At 45.1% G+C, this 17,353-nt stretch overlaps 1 protein-coding gene across 3 annotated transcripts in view; it reads right to left on the reverse strand.

Moving 5' to 3' along the window:
• The window catches only part of vps11 (VPS11 core subunit of CORVET and HOPS complexes), a 41,246-nt gene extending 23,893 nt beyond the window's left edge, over positions 1 to 17,353 (reverse strand). Inside the window, exons 1-6 of one of the 3 annotated variants that reach the window (XM_087976309.1) lie at positions 17,188 to 17,353; positions 15,734 to 15,882; positions 6,352 to 6,490; positions 4,406 to 4,569; positions 3,782 to 4,026; positions 2,468 to 2,669 (exon numbers count right to left, since the gene is read on the reverse strand). In XM_087976309.1, the coding sequence (XP_087832435.1) occupies positions 2,468 to 2,669; positions 3,782 to 4,026; positions 4,406 to 4,569; positions 6,352 to 6,490; positions 15,734 to 15,882; positions 17,188 to 17,338 (1,050 nt within the window). In that variant the 5' untranslated portion in view covers positions 17,339 to 17,353. Of the gene's footprint in view, positions 1 to 2,467; positions 2,670 to 3,781; positions 4,027 to 4,405; positions 4,570 to 6,351; positions 6,491 to 15,733; positions 15,936 to 17,187 lie in introns of those variants that run through there. The other 2 variants (XM_087976308.1, XM_087976307.1) reach the window with 2 other exon arrangements.

The following is a 17,353-nucleotide window of genomic DNA, read 5'->3' on the forward strand; positions in this document are numbered from 1 at the left end:
TGCAACTACAGCAAATGGTGAAATGTGAATTCAATAAAAAATGCAGAACAAAAAAGCTAGTCTAATTGTGACGGTGTAACAAATGTCATTGTTCTTTCAGTCCGCTAATGTTTTTTAGGAGAAGGAAATCTCCTGTCCTTCCCTTGTCTGACCTACATGTGCCCACAACAGGGTGGGGTACTCTTAATAACTAGTGCAACTAATGCCAACAACATCCACATTCTGCAAATGAATTTTAAAAATTAACTGTGCAAACAGCAATGATTCAACATGTCTAGGACCTTTCAGAGATGAAAGAGAAACTGGACTTGATTTGTTTGGGAAGCCTTTTGAATCTTTTCATCTCAGTATCTAACTCCCTCTCCTCCCACTATGTCTGAATGAAAGATGGCACTTCTGACAGTGCAGTACCTGGTCAAATGCTGTGCCCATCATCTGTCTAGATCAGAAAGTCACATGCTGAAGTAGCCTCAGATCTCATAAGGTTATCATTATTTCTGGGATAGGATCTACAGCCGTTTATTTCTCATGCCCAATTGCAAAAGGTGGTGGTTGTTGTGGTTCTGTTCGCCGAGCTGGAAGTTTTTGTTGCAAACGTTTCGTCCCCTGGCTAGGCGACATCATCAGTGCTTGGGAGCCTCCTGCGAAGCGCTTCTTTGATGTTTCCTCCGGTGTTTATAGTGGTCTGTCCCTGCCGCTTCCGGTTGTCAGTTTCAGCTGTCCGCTGTAGTGGTTGGTATATTGGGTCCAGGTCGATGTGTTTGTTGATGGAGTTTGTGGATGAATGCCATGCCTCTAGGAATTCCCTGGCTGTTCTCTGTCTGGCTTGCCCTATGATAGTAGTGTTGTCCCAGTCGAATTCATGTTGCTTGTTGTCTGCGTGTGTGGCTACTAAGGATAGCTGGTCGTGTCGTTTCGTGGCTAGTTGATGTTCATGTATGCGGATTCTTAGCTGTCTTCCTGTTTGTCCTATATAGTGTTAGTGCAGTCCTTGCATGGTATTTTGTACACTACATTCGTCTTGCTCATGTTGGGTATCGGGTCCTTCGTTCTGGTGAGTTGTTGTCTGAGCGTGGCTGTTGGTTTGTGTGCCGTTATGAGTCCTAGGGGTCGCAGTAGCCTGGCAGTCAGTTCCGAGATGCTCCTGATGTATGGTAGTGTGGCTAGTCCTTTTGGTTGTGGTATGTCCTTGTTCCGTGGTCTTTCTCTTAGGCATCTGTTGATGAAGTTGCGTGGGTATCCGTTTTTGGCGAATACCTTGTATAGGTGTTCCTCCTCTTCTTTTTGCAGTCCTGGTGTACTGCAGTGTGTTGTGGCCCTTCTGAATAGTGTCCTGATGCAGCTTCGTTTGTGTGCGTTGGGGTGGTTACTTTCATAGTTTAGGACTTGGTCTGTGTGTGTGACTTTCCTGTATACTCTTGTAGTGAATTCTCCGTCTGGTGTTCTCTGTACCATCATGTCTAGGAATGGGAGTTGGTTGTCCTTTTCTTCTTCTCTCGTGAATCGGATTCCTGTGAGTGTGGCGTTGATGATCCGGTGTGAGATGATCCGGCACTAAACACTATATAGGACAAACAGGAAGACAGCTAACAATCCGCATACATGAACATCAACTAGCCACGAAACGACACGACCAGCTATCCTTAGTAGCCACACACGCAGACAACAAGCAACATGAATTCGACTGGGACAACACTACTATCATAGGGCAAGCCAGACAGAGAACAGCCAGGGAATTCCTAGAGGCATGGCATTCATCCACAAACTCCATCAACAAACACATCGACCTGGACCCAATATTCCAACCACTACAGCGGACAGCTGAAACTGACAACCAGAAGCGGCAAGGACAGACCACTATAAACACTGGAGGAAACATCAAAGAAGCGCTTCGCAGGAGGCTCCCAAGCACTGATGATGTCGCCTAGCCAGGGGACGAAACGTTTGCAACAAAAACTTCCAGCTCGGCGAACAGAACCACAACAACGAGCACCCGAGCTACAAATCTTCGCACAAACTTTGAAAAGGTGGTGGTAATAGGTTGGCATGTTTAAACCCTGTTAGCAGTTTGATACAAAATGGTACCTTGTTGTGGGACTGGAGATATTACAGTCCCAGACAGTGCGAGGATGGCAGGTTTGCTCCCTGAAGGACTCTATGACAATCTGACAGCTTCATGGACATTACTACTGAGGTAAGCTTCGTCTGAATCACTGAAATCAGATTTTTGAAGAGTCAAAAGCCAATTTGCTTCAATGTTATCGCAAATTTGTTCTAGTTAATTCATAAGAACAGGGAGACAATGAAAGCAAAGCTCCCTATTCTCTTGATTATTCATCAAGCAGCAGCCAGGAACCACCACAGGTGGGAGCGTGCTCCCTCTGACATGATTCACATTGAGTGAGCTCCAAAGGGCTGCTGGAGGCTTCAGTTCAAGCTGATTGCTCTCTCACTGCCAGTTCAGTACCTCAAGTTTTGTCTGTGTGTCCTTCTCCTGCAGAACACTGATTTTACGATTGTTGGTCAGCACATACAGTGAGCCCCACTCAGACAACACATCCACAATGTCATCAAAAGCTGCCGTGTATGCAATGAATTTGTTATCCAGGTCATAGATGGTGAGAATCTGCTTCTCTGACGACTGCTCATTACCTCCAACAAGATCAGTCCTGGGAAAAGAAGCACCAAATGAGACATTGTGGCTGCAACTCAGTGCTCAGCCCCTCAAGACAGCAAAATAATTCCAGCCCAAACCACAAGTTATTATCGCTCCGATCGGGAGAAGGTAGGCTTACACTTCAAACCCTGAAGTGCCACGGTGAGCTTTAAATCTACAAACACTGAAAATTAATTCTCAGGATGATAGTCATGCTAAGAATGACATTTATTGGCAATCACTATTTAAGATGAGAAATGAGCATTCTAAATAGCTGGTCACTGGATGGCTGGTTTCATTTCAAAATCTCATCCTCACTGCAGTGACACCAGGAATGATGGATTCAAATCGTCCTCTCTGGTCCCAAACTCCATTCACCCCCTTCAGTCCCACCTCCCTGCACAGGTGCCCAATTGAGATATGAAATTCACAATCACTCACATACTCGAGCTGCTTATGGTTGTGGAACATATTGAGACTCTAAGCCACATGGTCAATTTTGTAAATTCCAGCAATTTATTCTCCTCACAAGACAAGGTCTAACCCTGTACGGTACCTATCTCAGGAGCTTTACTCTCAGCTTACCAGTGCAGAGGTAGCTCTTCTTTCAGTTTAAAAGTGTAAATGGAGCTTCACTCTGTACCTAACCCCATTCTGTACCTGTCCTGGGAGCATCTGATGGAGACAGTGTCAAGGGTACTTTACTTCCATCTTAAAAGAGTTGAGGGAGCGTTACCCTGTATCTAAACTGTCCTGCCCTGGGAGTGTGATGGGGCATCATTGTCAGTTTAAAAGAGATGGGGCAGTTTTAATCTATATCTAACCTTGTGCTGTTCCTGTTCTGAAAGTGTTTGACGGGAACAGTATAGGGGAAGTTTTACCCTGTATCTAAACCAAAGCCGTTCCTGTTCTGGAAATGTTTAATGGTGCAGTGCAGAGGTAGCTTTACTCCCAAGTGTGGGAGCTTAATTCTAAATCTGCTCCTACAGTGTTCTTATCTAATGTTGTCATCAACTCTCTAGTTTGGTCTTTCTTAATAACTGATTAAATAAAGAAGTATGAGTGAGCGAATAATTAGTGATTGGTTACATCCCTCTCAGACAGGAACTGAAACTATTCTCATACTTGGAGGCTTTCTTCTCCTGCGACACGATGAGGAGGTAGCCACGGTACCAGTGCACAATCTGCTTCTGGCCATCAAAAGCAAAGCAGGGCCCACGCTCATCAGGCTGGTAAAGATACACACAGTCATCGCCGGCAACAATCAACTGGTTGTCCTGCGAGGGGTCACAGAGGGCTGAACAACGTAGGCTGCAGCCATGGTTATCCAGCTCCACCATAGGGAACTCCTTCAGAGAAACATTGTACGACTACAAAAGAGAGAGGATAACATAATACTAAGAAAAAGGTTGGCATTTATATAATACTTTTATTCCGTGATGTCCCAAACTAGTGAACAATCTCTGAAGTGTTTTAATGCAAGAAATACAGCAGGCACAGTAAGAGCCCACAAGCAGCAATGTGACCACGATGGAATAACCTGGTTCAGTGAATGCTGATTTGCAGGAAATTGGGAACAGACCCCTGTGCCTCTTTAAATGATGCCATGAGACCTGACACACCAGGGACAGCAGGTAGGAACATCTTATCCAGAAAACTACTCCTGCGACATATCTCAATACTGACCCTCCAACAACGTGGTGTGCCCTTAATACTGACCCTCCAACAATGCAATGAAATTCAACTCACCTTGACATTCTCTGTTGTAACCACAAAGAGATGGGTTTGTTTCCCAGACTGTTGGAATCCAAGACCAGTGATGGGGTAGGTCCCCTCTGCTAGAACATCAGTCTTGCTGTGTCTGTCACGAGTAATGTCTCCTTTCTTCAGGACAACACTCCCATCCGTGAAGCCTGCACAGAACAGTGTTGAGATCAGAGAGTCATAGAGACGTACAGCACGCAAATAAATCCTTTGGTCCTACTCGTTCATGCCGACCAGATATCCTAAATTAATCTACTCCTATTTGCCAGCACTTGGCCCATATCCCTCCAAACCCTTCCTATTTATATACCCATCCACATGCCTTTTAATTGTTGTAATTGTACCAGTCTCCTCCACTTCCTCCTGCAGCTCATTCCATAAATGCACCACCTCTGCGTGAAAAAGTTGCACCTTAGGTCCCTTTTAAATCTTTCCCCTCTCATCCTTAATTTATGCCCTCTAGTCTTGGACTCCCCCATCCCAGTGAAAAGTCCTTGTCTATTCACCCTATCCATGCGCCTCATGATTTTAAAAATCTCTAAAAGGTCATCCCTCAGCCTCCAATGCTACATGGAAAATAGCCCCATCCTGTTCCACCTCTCCCTATAACTCAAACCTTCCAGCCCTGGCAACATTCTTGTAAATCTTTTCTGAACCCTTTCAAGTTTCACAACATCCATCAGAATCTTAACCTTTTCCCTTTCTACGTCGTTGGTTCCAATGTGGACAATGACCTCTTGCTGGCCCCTCTCCCCCGTGAGAACATTCTGCACCCTCTCTGAGCCATCCTTGATCCTGGCACCAGGGAAGCAACATACCATTCTGCTTTTTCGCTGCTGGCCACAGAAACATCTGTCTGTACCTCGGACTACAGAATCTCCTAACACAATTGATCTCTTGGAACCTGACGTACCCCTCGTTGCATTAGACCAGTCTCAATACCAAAATCTTGTCTGTTCGTGCTACGTTCCCCTGAGAATCCATCACCCCCTACATTTTCCAAAACAGCTTACCTGTTTGAAATGAGTATAGCCACAAAAGACTCCTGCACCATTGCCTACCTCTCTTACCCTTCCTGGAGTTAACCCATTAATGTGACTGTATCTGAGACTTGCCCCCCTTCTTATAACTACCATCCATCACATACTGTTGCTGTTAAAAATTCCTCATTGCTTCTAACGGTGTCTCCAACCGATCCATTCAATCTGAGAAGATTCGCAACCAACAGCATTTATGGCAGATATAATCTGCAGTGACCCTTAAACTCTCTTTGAACTCCCACATCTGACAAAAAGTACATATCACTCTACTAAAGGCCATTTTTGCTCCTTCACAATCTACAGACCCAGAACAAAGAAACCTTGGAGTGCAGGTTCGATTTTGGTGTCATCTGCAAACTTACTAACTACCTCCTATGTTCACATCCAAATCATTTCTATAAATAATGAAACTTAGTGGACCCAGCACCGATCCTCTTGGCACTCCACTGGTCACAGTCTCCAGTCTGAAAAGCAACCCTCCTGCATCATCCTCTGTCTTCTACCTTTGAGCCAGTTCTGCATCCAAATGGCGAGTTCTCCCTGTATTCCAAGTGATCTAACCTTGCTAACTAGTCTACCGTGAGGAACTGTATATACGGGGAAGATAGACAAACACAGGAAAGTTATTAGGCTATGCCTATAGGGTGAGGTAAAGAGGAGGGAGAACCCTTGAACCCTTAGAATAGAGGTTTTGGGCTGAATGGTGTATTTTGTAAATTAGAGAAATCCTGAGTGCTTTAAAGGGTGTTGTCGTTTTTGAGGGATGGAGGGGGTGTGTGAGTGAATGAGGGAGGGAATAGTGTTTCATGATGAATGAAGTCTGTGAACAGATTCATGGCCTTGATCTCTGAAGATGCACAGACTAGCCAATCAGCTGTTGGTGCTTTGTACCAATTGCCATGTGGTTCAGGTTCTCGTGGACAGTGAGGCATGAGACTTCTGTGGGCTTGTTGCCAGGAATCGCGGAAAAGATCCGTGTGCAGAGAGGATTCCCACTGCTATCCCGCTTCTCCAGATTCCAGACCTTCACCTGGAATGTAAAAACAAAATAAAAATATTGAAGTCCACGAACTCCTAGTTTATTGAGAATCCAGTTCATTATTATTAACTCCAACTGACAAAACTGCAAATTTCTTGTACAAATCAAAGTGTTTTCATAGAAAACCAGCCATAAACACAAAACACCAGTTATTCTCCAGGAGCAGAGAACATGGTCAATATTTGACTTTGGAGGGTGAGCAGTGACTCACAGGAAGCTGTCTCACTGCTGAATCAGAAGGATGTAGGTTAAAGAAATCTTTGGGCTTCAGCAAAATCCAGGTTGCAGTTCATGTACCGAGAGAGTGCCACACTATCAGGGATGTCATCTATCGGATTAAACATTTAATCCATGCCTGTCTGTTCTCCCAGGTGAGAGTAAAAGATCCTATGGCACTATTTTGACGATAATGGGGGTTTTCCTCAGGTGCAATCTTTATCCCTCAAGTAACATCACAAAATAATGATCATCAGGTCATTTTCATATTGTTTGGAAGAGCTTGACGTGCACTCATTGGCTGCTGGGACTCCCATTGGTGACTACATTTCATAATTTCATAATGATTACATTTCATAATCCTACTTTGTCAAATGAGACATTCCTGGAATGGCTGGAGACTATGACAGGTACTATATAAATGCAGTCTTCACATACCAAGGTTTCGTAAAACCATTTACTCAGGTTGAATCAGATTGGTCACAACTTGCATCATGAACACAGTCTTGAGCAGCTCTAACCCTCCCTCAACCCTGTTGCTGGAATGATCATCTATCCCTGGTTCAGTCTAAGCTCCTGTCTTTGAAAAACTTCACGTTTTAAAAAAATTCATTAATGGGATGAGAGTGGTCCTGGCTGGGCCAGTATTTACTAGGTAAAAACAATGACTGCAGATGCTGGAAACCAGATTCTGGATCAGTGGTGCTGGAAGAGCACAGCAATTCAGGCAGCATCCAAGGACAGGCAAAATCGACGTTTCGGGCAAAAGCCCTTCATTCCTGATGAAGGGCTTTTGCCCGAAACGTCGATTTTGCCTGTCCTCGGATGCTGCCAGTATTTACTACCCAACCCCAGTTGCTTGATGTGGTGGTGAGCTGCCTTGTTGAACTGCTGCAGTCCATGTGCTGTGGGTAGACCCACAATGACCTTAGAGAGAGAATTACAGGACATTGACCCAGTGACACTGAAGGAACAGTTATATATATCCAAGTAGGATGGGGAGTGGCTTGCTGGGGAACTTACAGGGGGTGGTGTTACCATGTATCTGCTGCCCCTGTCCTTCTCAATGGCAGCGGCTTTGGAAGATGATGTCTGAGGATCTTTGGTGAATTTCTGCAGTGCATCATGCAGAGAGCACACACTGCTGCTACTGAGCAGATTGTTGGTGGAGGGAGTGCATGTTTGTGGATATGGTACTAATCAAGTGGCTGCTTCGTCCTGGATGGTGTCAAGGTTCCTAAGTGTTGTTTGAGCTGCACCCATCTAGGCAAGTGAGAGTATCTCATCACACTCCTGACTTGTGCCTTGTAGATGGGGAGTCAGGAGGCAAGTTATTCGCTGCAATATTTCTAGTCTGTGATCCGCTTTTGTAGCCACTGTGTTTATGTGTTGATTCTAGTCAGTTAATGCTAACCCCTCATCCATTTATAATGGAGGATTTAGCGACAGCAATGCCATTGAGCATCAACGGGTGATGGTTCGATTTCCTTTTGTTGGCAATGGTAATGTCTTATGTGCTTCTTGCCACAACAAACCAGGATATTATCCAGATCTTGCTCCATATGGACAAATCACAAATAACAAAAACTGTGCAGTCATCAATGAATTTTTCTCACTTCTGACCTTATGGAGGAAAGGTCATTAATGAAACAGCTGAAGATGATAGGGCCCAGGACACTACCCTGAGGAACTCCTGCAGAGATGTTCTGGAACTGAGATGATTGACCTCCAGCAACCTCAACCATCTTGCTTTGTCCCAGGTATAACTCCAACCAATGGAGAGTTTGCCCTGATACCTATTGACTCCAATTTTTCTAGAACTCCTTGATGCTACATGCAGTCAAAAGTAGCAGTAATATCATGGACAGTCACTCTCACGTCATGTCTGGAATTCATGACTCTACTATCTCATCCCTTCTGTTCCTTCCTTACTGAGTTATATTTCATATGTTAAAGCCTTTAAAGGACCTCAATCTTTCTGACCTACAGTCCCTTCCAGCTCTACAGCCTCTCCTTGAACTTATTCTGATGAATACTTTTAATTCTGACTCAGAGATGCCGGTGTTGGACTGGGGTGTACAAAGTTAAAAATCACACAACACCAGATTATAGTCCAACAGGTTTAATTGGAAGCACACTAGCTTTCGGAGCGACGCTCCTTCATCAGGTGATTGTGGAGGGCTGTGTTACGATCGAGCCCTCCACAATCACCTGATGAAGGAGCGTCGCTCCGAAAGCTAGTGTGCTTCCAATTAAACCTGTTGGACTATAACCTGGTGTGTGATTTTTAACTTTAATTCTGACCTCCTTCATGTCAGCATTACTTTTATTTTCAGTCACTTTCGCACCACCCAATTACATCTCTCTAAACTTCTTCACTTCCCTCTCAGCCTTTTAAAACCTTCCTTAAAACCCAGCATTTTGATCTAGTTTCTAACCACATCTATCATCTTTGACATATTGTTCTTTTTTTTTTAAAATCGGTGAGGCCGATGATTAGCACTTTAGGACATAGAGTCATAGAGATGTACAGCACAGAAACAGACCCTTCGGTCCAACTTGTCCATGCCGACCAGATATCCCAACCCAATCTAGTCGCACCTGGCCCATATCCCTCCAAACTGTTCCTACTCAAAAACCCATCCAGATGCCTTTTAAATGTTGCAATTGTAAAAGCCTCCACCACTTCCTCTGGCAGCTCATTCCTTACACGTACCACCCTCTGTGAGAAGATGTTGCCCCTTAGGTCTCTTTTATATCTTTACCCGCTCACCTTAAACCTATGCCCTCTAGTTCTGGATTCCCCCATCCCAGGGAAAAGAATTTACCCTATCCATGCCCCTGTATAAACCTCCAAAAGGTCACCCTCAGCCTCCGACGCTCCAGGGAAAACAGCCCCAACCTGTTCAGCCTCTCCCTATAGCTTAAACACTCCAACCCTGGCAACATTCTTGTAAATCTTTTCTGAACCCTTTCAAGTTTCACAACATTCCTTCCGATAGGAAGGAGACCAGGATTGCATGCAGTATTCCAACAGTGGCCTAACCAATGTTCTATACAGCCCCAACATGACCGCCCAACTCCTGTACTCAATACTCTGACCAATAAAGGAAAGCATACCAAATGCCTTCTTCACTATCCTATCTACCTGCGATTCTTCTTTCAAGGAGCTATGAACCTGCACTCCAAGGTCTCTTTGTTCAGCAACACTCCCCAGGACCTTACCATTAAGTGTATAAGTCCTGCTGAGATTGGCTTTCCCACAATGCAGCAATTCACATTTATCTAAATTAAACTCCATCTGCCACTTCTCAGCCCATTGGCCCATCTGATCAAGATCCCATTGTATAAGAAGTAACCTTCTTCACTGTCCACTACACCTCCAATTTTGGTGTCACTTGCAAACTTACTAACTGTACCTCTTATTTTCATATCCAAATCATTTATGTAAATGACAAAAAGCCCAGCACCGATTTTTGTGGCTCTCCACTGGTCACAGGCCTCCAGTCTGAAAAAATAAATCATCCACCACCACCTTGTCTTCGATCTTTGAGCCAGTTCTGTAACCAATTGGCTAGTTCACCCTGTATGCCATGAGATCTAACCTTGCTAACCAGTCTCCCATGGAGCACTTTGCTAAATGCCTTACTGAAGACCATATGGATCATGTCCACTGCTCTGCCCTCATCAATCCTCTTTGTTACTTCTTCAAAAAATTTAAGTTTGTGAGACACAATTTTCCATGCACAAAGCCATGTTGACTAACCCTAATCAGTCCTTGCATTTCCAAATACATGTACACCCTGTCCCTCAGGATTCCCTCCAACAATTTGCCCACCACCGAGGTCAGACTCACTGGTCTGTAGTTCCCTGGCTTGTCCTCACCACCTTCTTAAATAGTGGCGCCATGTTAGCCAGCCTCCAGTCTTCCAGCACCTCACCTGTGATTATCGATGATAAACATGTCTCAGCAACGGGCCCAGCAATTACTTCTCTAGCTTCCCACAGAGTTCTAGGATTCATCTGATCAGATCTTGGGGATTTATCCACTTATGTGTTTTAAGACATCCAGCATTTCCTCCTCTGTAATATGGACATTTTTCAAGATGTCACCATCTATTTCCCCATATTCTATATCTTCCATTTCCTTTTCCACAGTATCTTCTATATTTGGGAAAATAAGCATTCAGACATTACTGGACTGCAAGGATTTGCCAGGAGATTGTTTGGAACTGGAAAGCAGTGCCCAAAGATTTCGAAAAAGGTAAAAGATGGAGCTTTTTGATTTAATTGTTGGGCAAACAGACCAGAAAAGCCCAATGGATAGATGTTGCCAACGCCTAGTAATAGCTTCTGGACTGAGGTGTTGGTGTTTTGTCAGTATGCCCCTAGAAACTGTGAGCAGTTGAAGTTTACAAGGATGCAATATTATGTCTGTAAGCATTAAAGCTTGAAGGTGAAAGCAGCACTCTCTAATGTCACTTTCTGAAGTAGCTTGGGTGAATAGAAAATCCAATAAAGTTTCAAACCTCCCAATGGTTTGTCTTCCGAATCTAAAATCTGTAACTGACAGCAATGTGAGGTAGCTAACAACAAACATCCAATCCTTTTAGCTTGAGTTCTTAATCAACAGGTTTTCCCCTATTTTTTCCTACAAATTGCTAGAGCTGTGCTGTGTAGCTCTGTGACCTGACTGTGTACATGTATGTGTGTAGATTTAGGATTAAGGGGAGATCAACTAATTTGTATACTCAAAGATAAGCAGTCTGCTTGGTGTTTGGAAATAATAAATGTGTTATTTTTGAGTTTATTGAAAAGCCTCATGAAAGCCTTTTTGGTTCTAGTTAACACCAATTAAGTCATCTTTGGTGACATTCTTGATGCCAATAAGACATTTACATTTGGTACATCCATGGAAACAGTGAGTCTTTACATCCAGGTGCAGTCCTCCCATCAGTGTCATAACTACATGAAAGGTGTTATGTAAATACAACTTGTTGCTGGATTAACCAGTATACCAACACCGCACTTCGCAGTTTTCAGAGTCACAGAATTATCATGGGGCAGAAGTAGGTCATTGGGCCGAGCATTCCTGCACCATCAGTTTTAACGTCTAGATTTACTCTGCGCACAGATATCAGGGATCGAGAGAACACATGTAGGCAGACCATGGTGATGGGCAGGACAGGACAGGTAGGGTTGCGATAGTTGGTGATTTGAACTACCCAGAGTAGACTGGGAAAAAGATAGAGTGTAGTGCACATAGGGGGAGAAATTCCTACAATGTGTGGAGAATTTTTTGGAACAGTACATTTTCATTCCTAACAGTGAGGAAGCTAAGGCAGGCCAAGTGGAGATCAGAGCGGGGGAAGCATTTGAGAAATAATATTTAAACTTGTTATAATCAGTAAGTTTGAAAGAGGAAAAAAATCAATCAAGGATTAAGATCCCAGACAGAAAAAGATTTTAGGGGTATAAAAGTTGATCTGGAACAGGTTAATTAGAAATGTATTTTGGTGGATAAAAGAGGGTGAAAACTGGGAGAATTTCAAAACAGAGGTTAATAGGGTGCAAGCTAGGTACACAACCAGGAGAAATAAATACAGGGTTCCCAAAGCTAGAGTACTCTGGATGACGAAGGATATTGATGAGAAAAATGAGGAAATAAACTGAAGCACATGATGCATACTGGAATAATAATAGCAATACAAATCAGGAAGAGTACCTCATGTGTAGGAGAGAGGCTAAGGCTGGAATTAGGAAAACTAAGGAGAAACATGAGGAAAGGATGGTAGATGTTATGAAGGTATAAGGGGTATTGTACCTTTAAGAGTGTTGAAGGGCTTAGCATGCACACAGAGTGTTGGAGAATTTACAGTGTAACATTTGATACAGCAGCTAGCAGCACCTGGGTTGCTATGAGACAAAGAGCAAATTCAAATTCAGCCAATTAATTTAAATTATGCATCGAGGGTGTGGTCCTGGAAAAGCACAGCAGGTCGGGCAGCACCCGAGGAGCAGGAAAGTTGACATTTCGGGTATAACCCCTTCATCATCTGCCCAGATACTAAACTCTAATCAAGTTTGAATTTGGAATTTTGATAATATTAAAAACCGATGAAACAATCCGATGCTTTAGGGTATAAATATTAAATACATTGGACAGTTGGAGGAGAACTGCCAAAAGACCAACAGATATAGGCGGCTGCGAGGTACCTGTCTGGAGAAGGAGTTTGCACTGGAAAAAGGATCTACACCCCCCCCCCAACCTGGAGAGCAAATCTACAGAGGAAGATACCAGGAGAAAATTCGACAGCTGGCTCATTTTGAAATTTAAATTTTTCTGTAATCCTTAATCAGGGGTTTTATCAGACCAGTATTGTAGAGGGGAAGGTAAAAGAAAAGTTTAGATAAATGAGTTGTAAATAGTTGTTAGTTAATTATTTTCTGTTAGACTTTAAAAAATTAAAGTTGTTAATTTTTACTTTAAATAATGACTTTTGGATAGCTCTTTGCCTCTCGAATTTTAATAAATTACAGCACAGGGTGAATTTTTTCTGTGTTGCTAGTTTAAATTAGCAGAGAGGTTTACCCCGGGTTGTAACAGTAGACTGTGCTAAAACAACTAGTAATATGTTTTTCAAATGTATTAATAGCAAAAGATTAGCGATCGATAGAGCGAGCCCCAAAAGGGACAAGCAGGGTAAGCCGCTCACTGAAGCAAAGGTAAGGTAGAGGTACGAAATGAGTACTTTTTTGTCTTTACCAAATTAGAAAATTGTGACAAGGACTGAATTGAAAATGCAGATGTTTAACAACTGAACAGTCTAGTGTTAGAGGTGTCAAAAAGGCTGGCAGCACTCCAGGTAGAGAAGGTGCCAAGCCCAAATGGGATGCATGCTGGAATGCTGAGAGACTATGGGAGCAAATTGTGGCGCCATTGACAGAAATCTTTTATGCCTCTCTGAATGTAGAATGAGTCCTGGGGCAGGGGCAGCTGGAAATGTTGACACCATTGTTTAAGAAAGGGGCAAATAACAACCCAGGAAATTACAGAGCTATCAACTTGCTGTCAGTAGCGGGGAAAGCTGAGAGAGGCCATAATACAGGATAAAGTATTTATACACAGATAGATGCAAGTTAATACTCTCAGCAATCAACATGACTTTGTCAAGGCAAGTCATGTATGACAAATTTAATTAGGTCTTTTGATTAGGTGTCACAAGCAGTGGATGACAATAGTACTGTGGATGTTGCATATTTGGTCTTTCAGAAAACATTTGATGGCAGATTGATTAATAAATTACAAATGTTTGAAATTGCTGGGTCCTTAGTAGCATGGATTAGAAGCTGGTTAAGGGATAGGAAGCAGAGGGTAGGTATAGATGGGTATTTCTCAGACTGGAGACTAGTTGAAAGTGGTGTTCCCCAGGTATCAGTGTTGGGATCCTTGCTTTTTCTAATTTACATAAATCTTTCTGAGCTGGGTATTGAGGGCAAAACCTTGAAATTTACAGATGATACTAGTCTCGGGTGAATTGTGAAGATGATATTGATCGGCTTCAGAGGGTCTTTAACAAATTGACCAAATACCTGGCAGATGAATTTCAATGCAGAGAAATGGAATGCATTTTGGTAGAAGAAACATGGAGACACTACACAGGCTGAACAGTACAACTTTGAGAGGAATAGAGGAGCAAAGGAACTTCAGAGCTCGACTGCATAATTCTCCAATGGTGGCCAGGCAAGTTGAAACAGTTGTTAAGGTGCCTCATAGGATCAATAGGTTTATACTCAATGCCTTTATTTATAAAAACAAGGAAGTGATGCTACACCTCTACAAATCAATGGTCAGACCATATTTGGGTATTGTATTCAATTTCAGTTATAGGCATCTTATTTAAAGAATTTGTTAAATCTTTTTGAAAGAGTGCAAAGGAGAGTTACTAAAATGATACCAGTAATTGGGTACTATAGCTACAAGATGAGATAATGGGCTTATTCTTATTGAAGCAGAGAACATTAAGAGGTGATCTTCTTGAGACATCCAAAATTATGAACAACTTTGACAGGATAAAGGATTCCATGAGCTGGCAAGTCAGTAGTCACAAGGGTCACAATTTCAAGATTGTTAGCAAGAGACCTAGGAGTACGATGAGGAGAAACTTCTTTATTCACAGTTATTAGCAATTCAAATGCACTGGGAGAGTGGTGGAAACAGAGTCCATACAAGGTTCCAAAAGAAAGCTGAATGTATAGTTGAAAGTGATGAACTTAGAGGGTTACAGAGAAAGTGGTGGAGAATGTGACTACCTAGGTAGCTCTACTAATCGGTAGAATAGCTCCCCTCCATTCTGTAAATTCTATGATTCTATGAGTGACACCACCCCCAATGGTTCAGGTCTGTGCCCTGATCAGGTGCTGAGGGGAAGCTGGGAAAGAGTGCTTATGGATCCAGTACCCAAGGATACAGGTCCAATGAAAAGTTCATAGAAAAACTGGACTGGGGCAGGTGAAAGGAAAGGAATAATATTAAGATATATTAAGCTTAGCTCTGAAGTGAGCAAATGAACTTGATTGCTTCAGCTTCTCTGCTTGATATGCATTTTCAAACTGTCAGGGATGTGTTGATAATCTCGCATATTAGATTAGATTAGATTAGATTACATTACAGTGTGGAAACAGGCCCTTCGGCCCAACAAGTCCACACCGCCCCGCCGAAGCGCAACCCACCCATACCCCTACATTTACCCTTCACCTAACACTACGGGCAATTTAGCACGGCCAATTCACCTAACCTGCACATCTTTGGACTGTGGGAGGAAACTGGAGCACCCGGAGGAAACCCACGCAGACACGGGGAGAACGTGCAAACTCCACACAGTCAGTCGCCTGAGGCGGGAATTGAACCCGGGTCTCTGGCGCTGTGAGGCAGCAGTGCTAACCACTGTGCCGCCCATATGGACTGTGGGAATCCAATCGCAGCCTTGTCAGCCAATTAACAAAGTTATCACTCACCAGAGGATTAATGCCGAGCTCATCCTCGCCGACGGAGACCAGAATACTGTGCTGCTTGAGCTGGTAGAGGTGTGTAACTCGCAGCTTGTATGCTTGGAAGGAGGTGGATTGTAATGTTCGTGGCACAAACCAGATATTCCCCTCAATATGTGCTATGTGGTTAAGGAATTCCTTCATTACAAATCCAATGAACCCAATTTCGAGAGGTGGAGAAAGTATCACAACATGAATCAGGACCAAGACACTTTCTTGATCACTGTCAGAAAGTTGAGAAGATTCACTGGCAACTGTCCCTCTAAAACTGAATCACCAGCACAGAGACTGCAGCAGCTTCAGATCCCTCCTGCTCTCAGTCCAAACAGCAGCAAGACCAGAGCTGCTGCAGGAAATTGATCCAGCCGAGGACAGGGAGTGGAAGCCTCATAAGAAACTCATAAAATCACTAAAGTGTGGAAACAGGCCCAACAAGTCCACACCAACCCTCTGGACAGTAACCCACCCAGACCAATTCCCCAATCCTATTATCCTACATTTACCCCTTACTAATGCACCTAACCTACACATGGCCAATTCACCTGACCTGCACATCTTTGGATTGTGGGAGAAAACCAGAGCACCCGGAGGAAACCCATACAGACACAGGGAGAATGTGCAAACTCCATACAGACAGTGGCCCGTGGCTGGAATCGAACCTGGGACACTGGTGCTGACAGGCAGCAGTGCTAACCACTGAGCCCCCCTAGACCAAGCACATTCCAGTAGCCGAGCCTGGGGTTGCAGTCCTAGTCCCAGAGGCAGAAACAGAGGCCTATACCGGAGGCACACGGGGTGAGGAGGGGGAGCGGCCTGAAGCCTGGGGGTTGCGGTGGGCAGGAAGGGGAGCCTGAAGCCCAGGTGGAGGAGAGGCCGAGGGGGGAAAGAGGGTCCGTGGTCCTTGAGGGTGAGGGAGAGGCGAGTCCGAGGCCCCGGGGGGGGGTATCCAAGGCCCCTGAGGGTGGGGGTGTCCGAGGCCCCGGGGGCGGGTATCCAAGGGCGCTGGGGGGGGGGGGTCCGAGGCCCCGGGGGGGGGGGGCGGTGTCCGAGGCCCCGGGGGGGGGCGGTGTCCGAGTCCCTGGGGGTAGGGGGGGGGGGGGCGGTGTCCGAGGCCCCGGGGGTGGGGGGGGGGCGGTGTCCGAGGCCCCGGGGGTAGGGGGCGGTGTCCGAGGCCCCGGGGGTAGGGGGGGGGGGGGCGGTGTCCGAGGCCCCGGGGGTAGGGGGGGGGGGGGGGCGGTGTCCGAGGCCCCGGGGGTAGGGGGGGGCGGTGTCCGAGGCCCCGGGGGTAGGGGGCGGTGTCCGAGTCCCCGGGGGCGGGGGGGGTGTCCGAGGCCCCGGGGGTAGGGGGGGGGGGGGCGGTGTCCGAGGCCCCGGGCCGCCGCGCCATCCCCATCCCCTCCCCGGGCTCTGGTGAAGGATATCCCCCAGCACAAGGCTGCCCCTGCCGCTGGTGCAGACGCTAATGGCCGAGTCTCCGGGGCAGCGGAACTCGGCGGCGGCCGCCTCCCCCCGCTCCAGCAGCGGCTCCTTGTCGAAGAAAACGAACCGTCTCCATTGCAGGAAGGCAGCCATCTTGCAGTCACGTGA

This window comes from Chiloscyllium plagiosum, unplaced genomic scaffold (assembly GCF_037043375.1).
Source record: "Chiloscyllium plagiosum isolate Xiang-an unplaced genomic scaffold, Cpla_swu_hap1 HiC_scaffold_29, whole genome shotgun sequence".
Lineage (NCBI taxonomy): Eukaryota > Metazoa > Chordata > Chondrichthyes > Orectolobiformes > Hemiscylliidae > Chiloscyllium > Chiloscyllium plagiosum.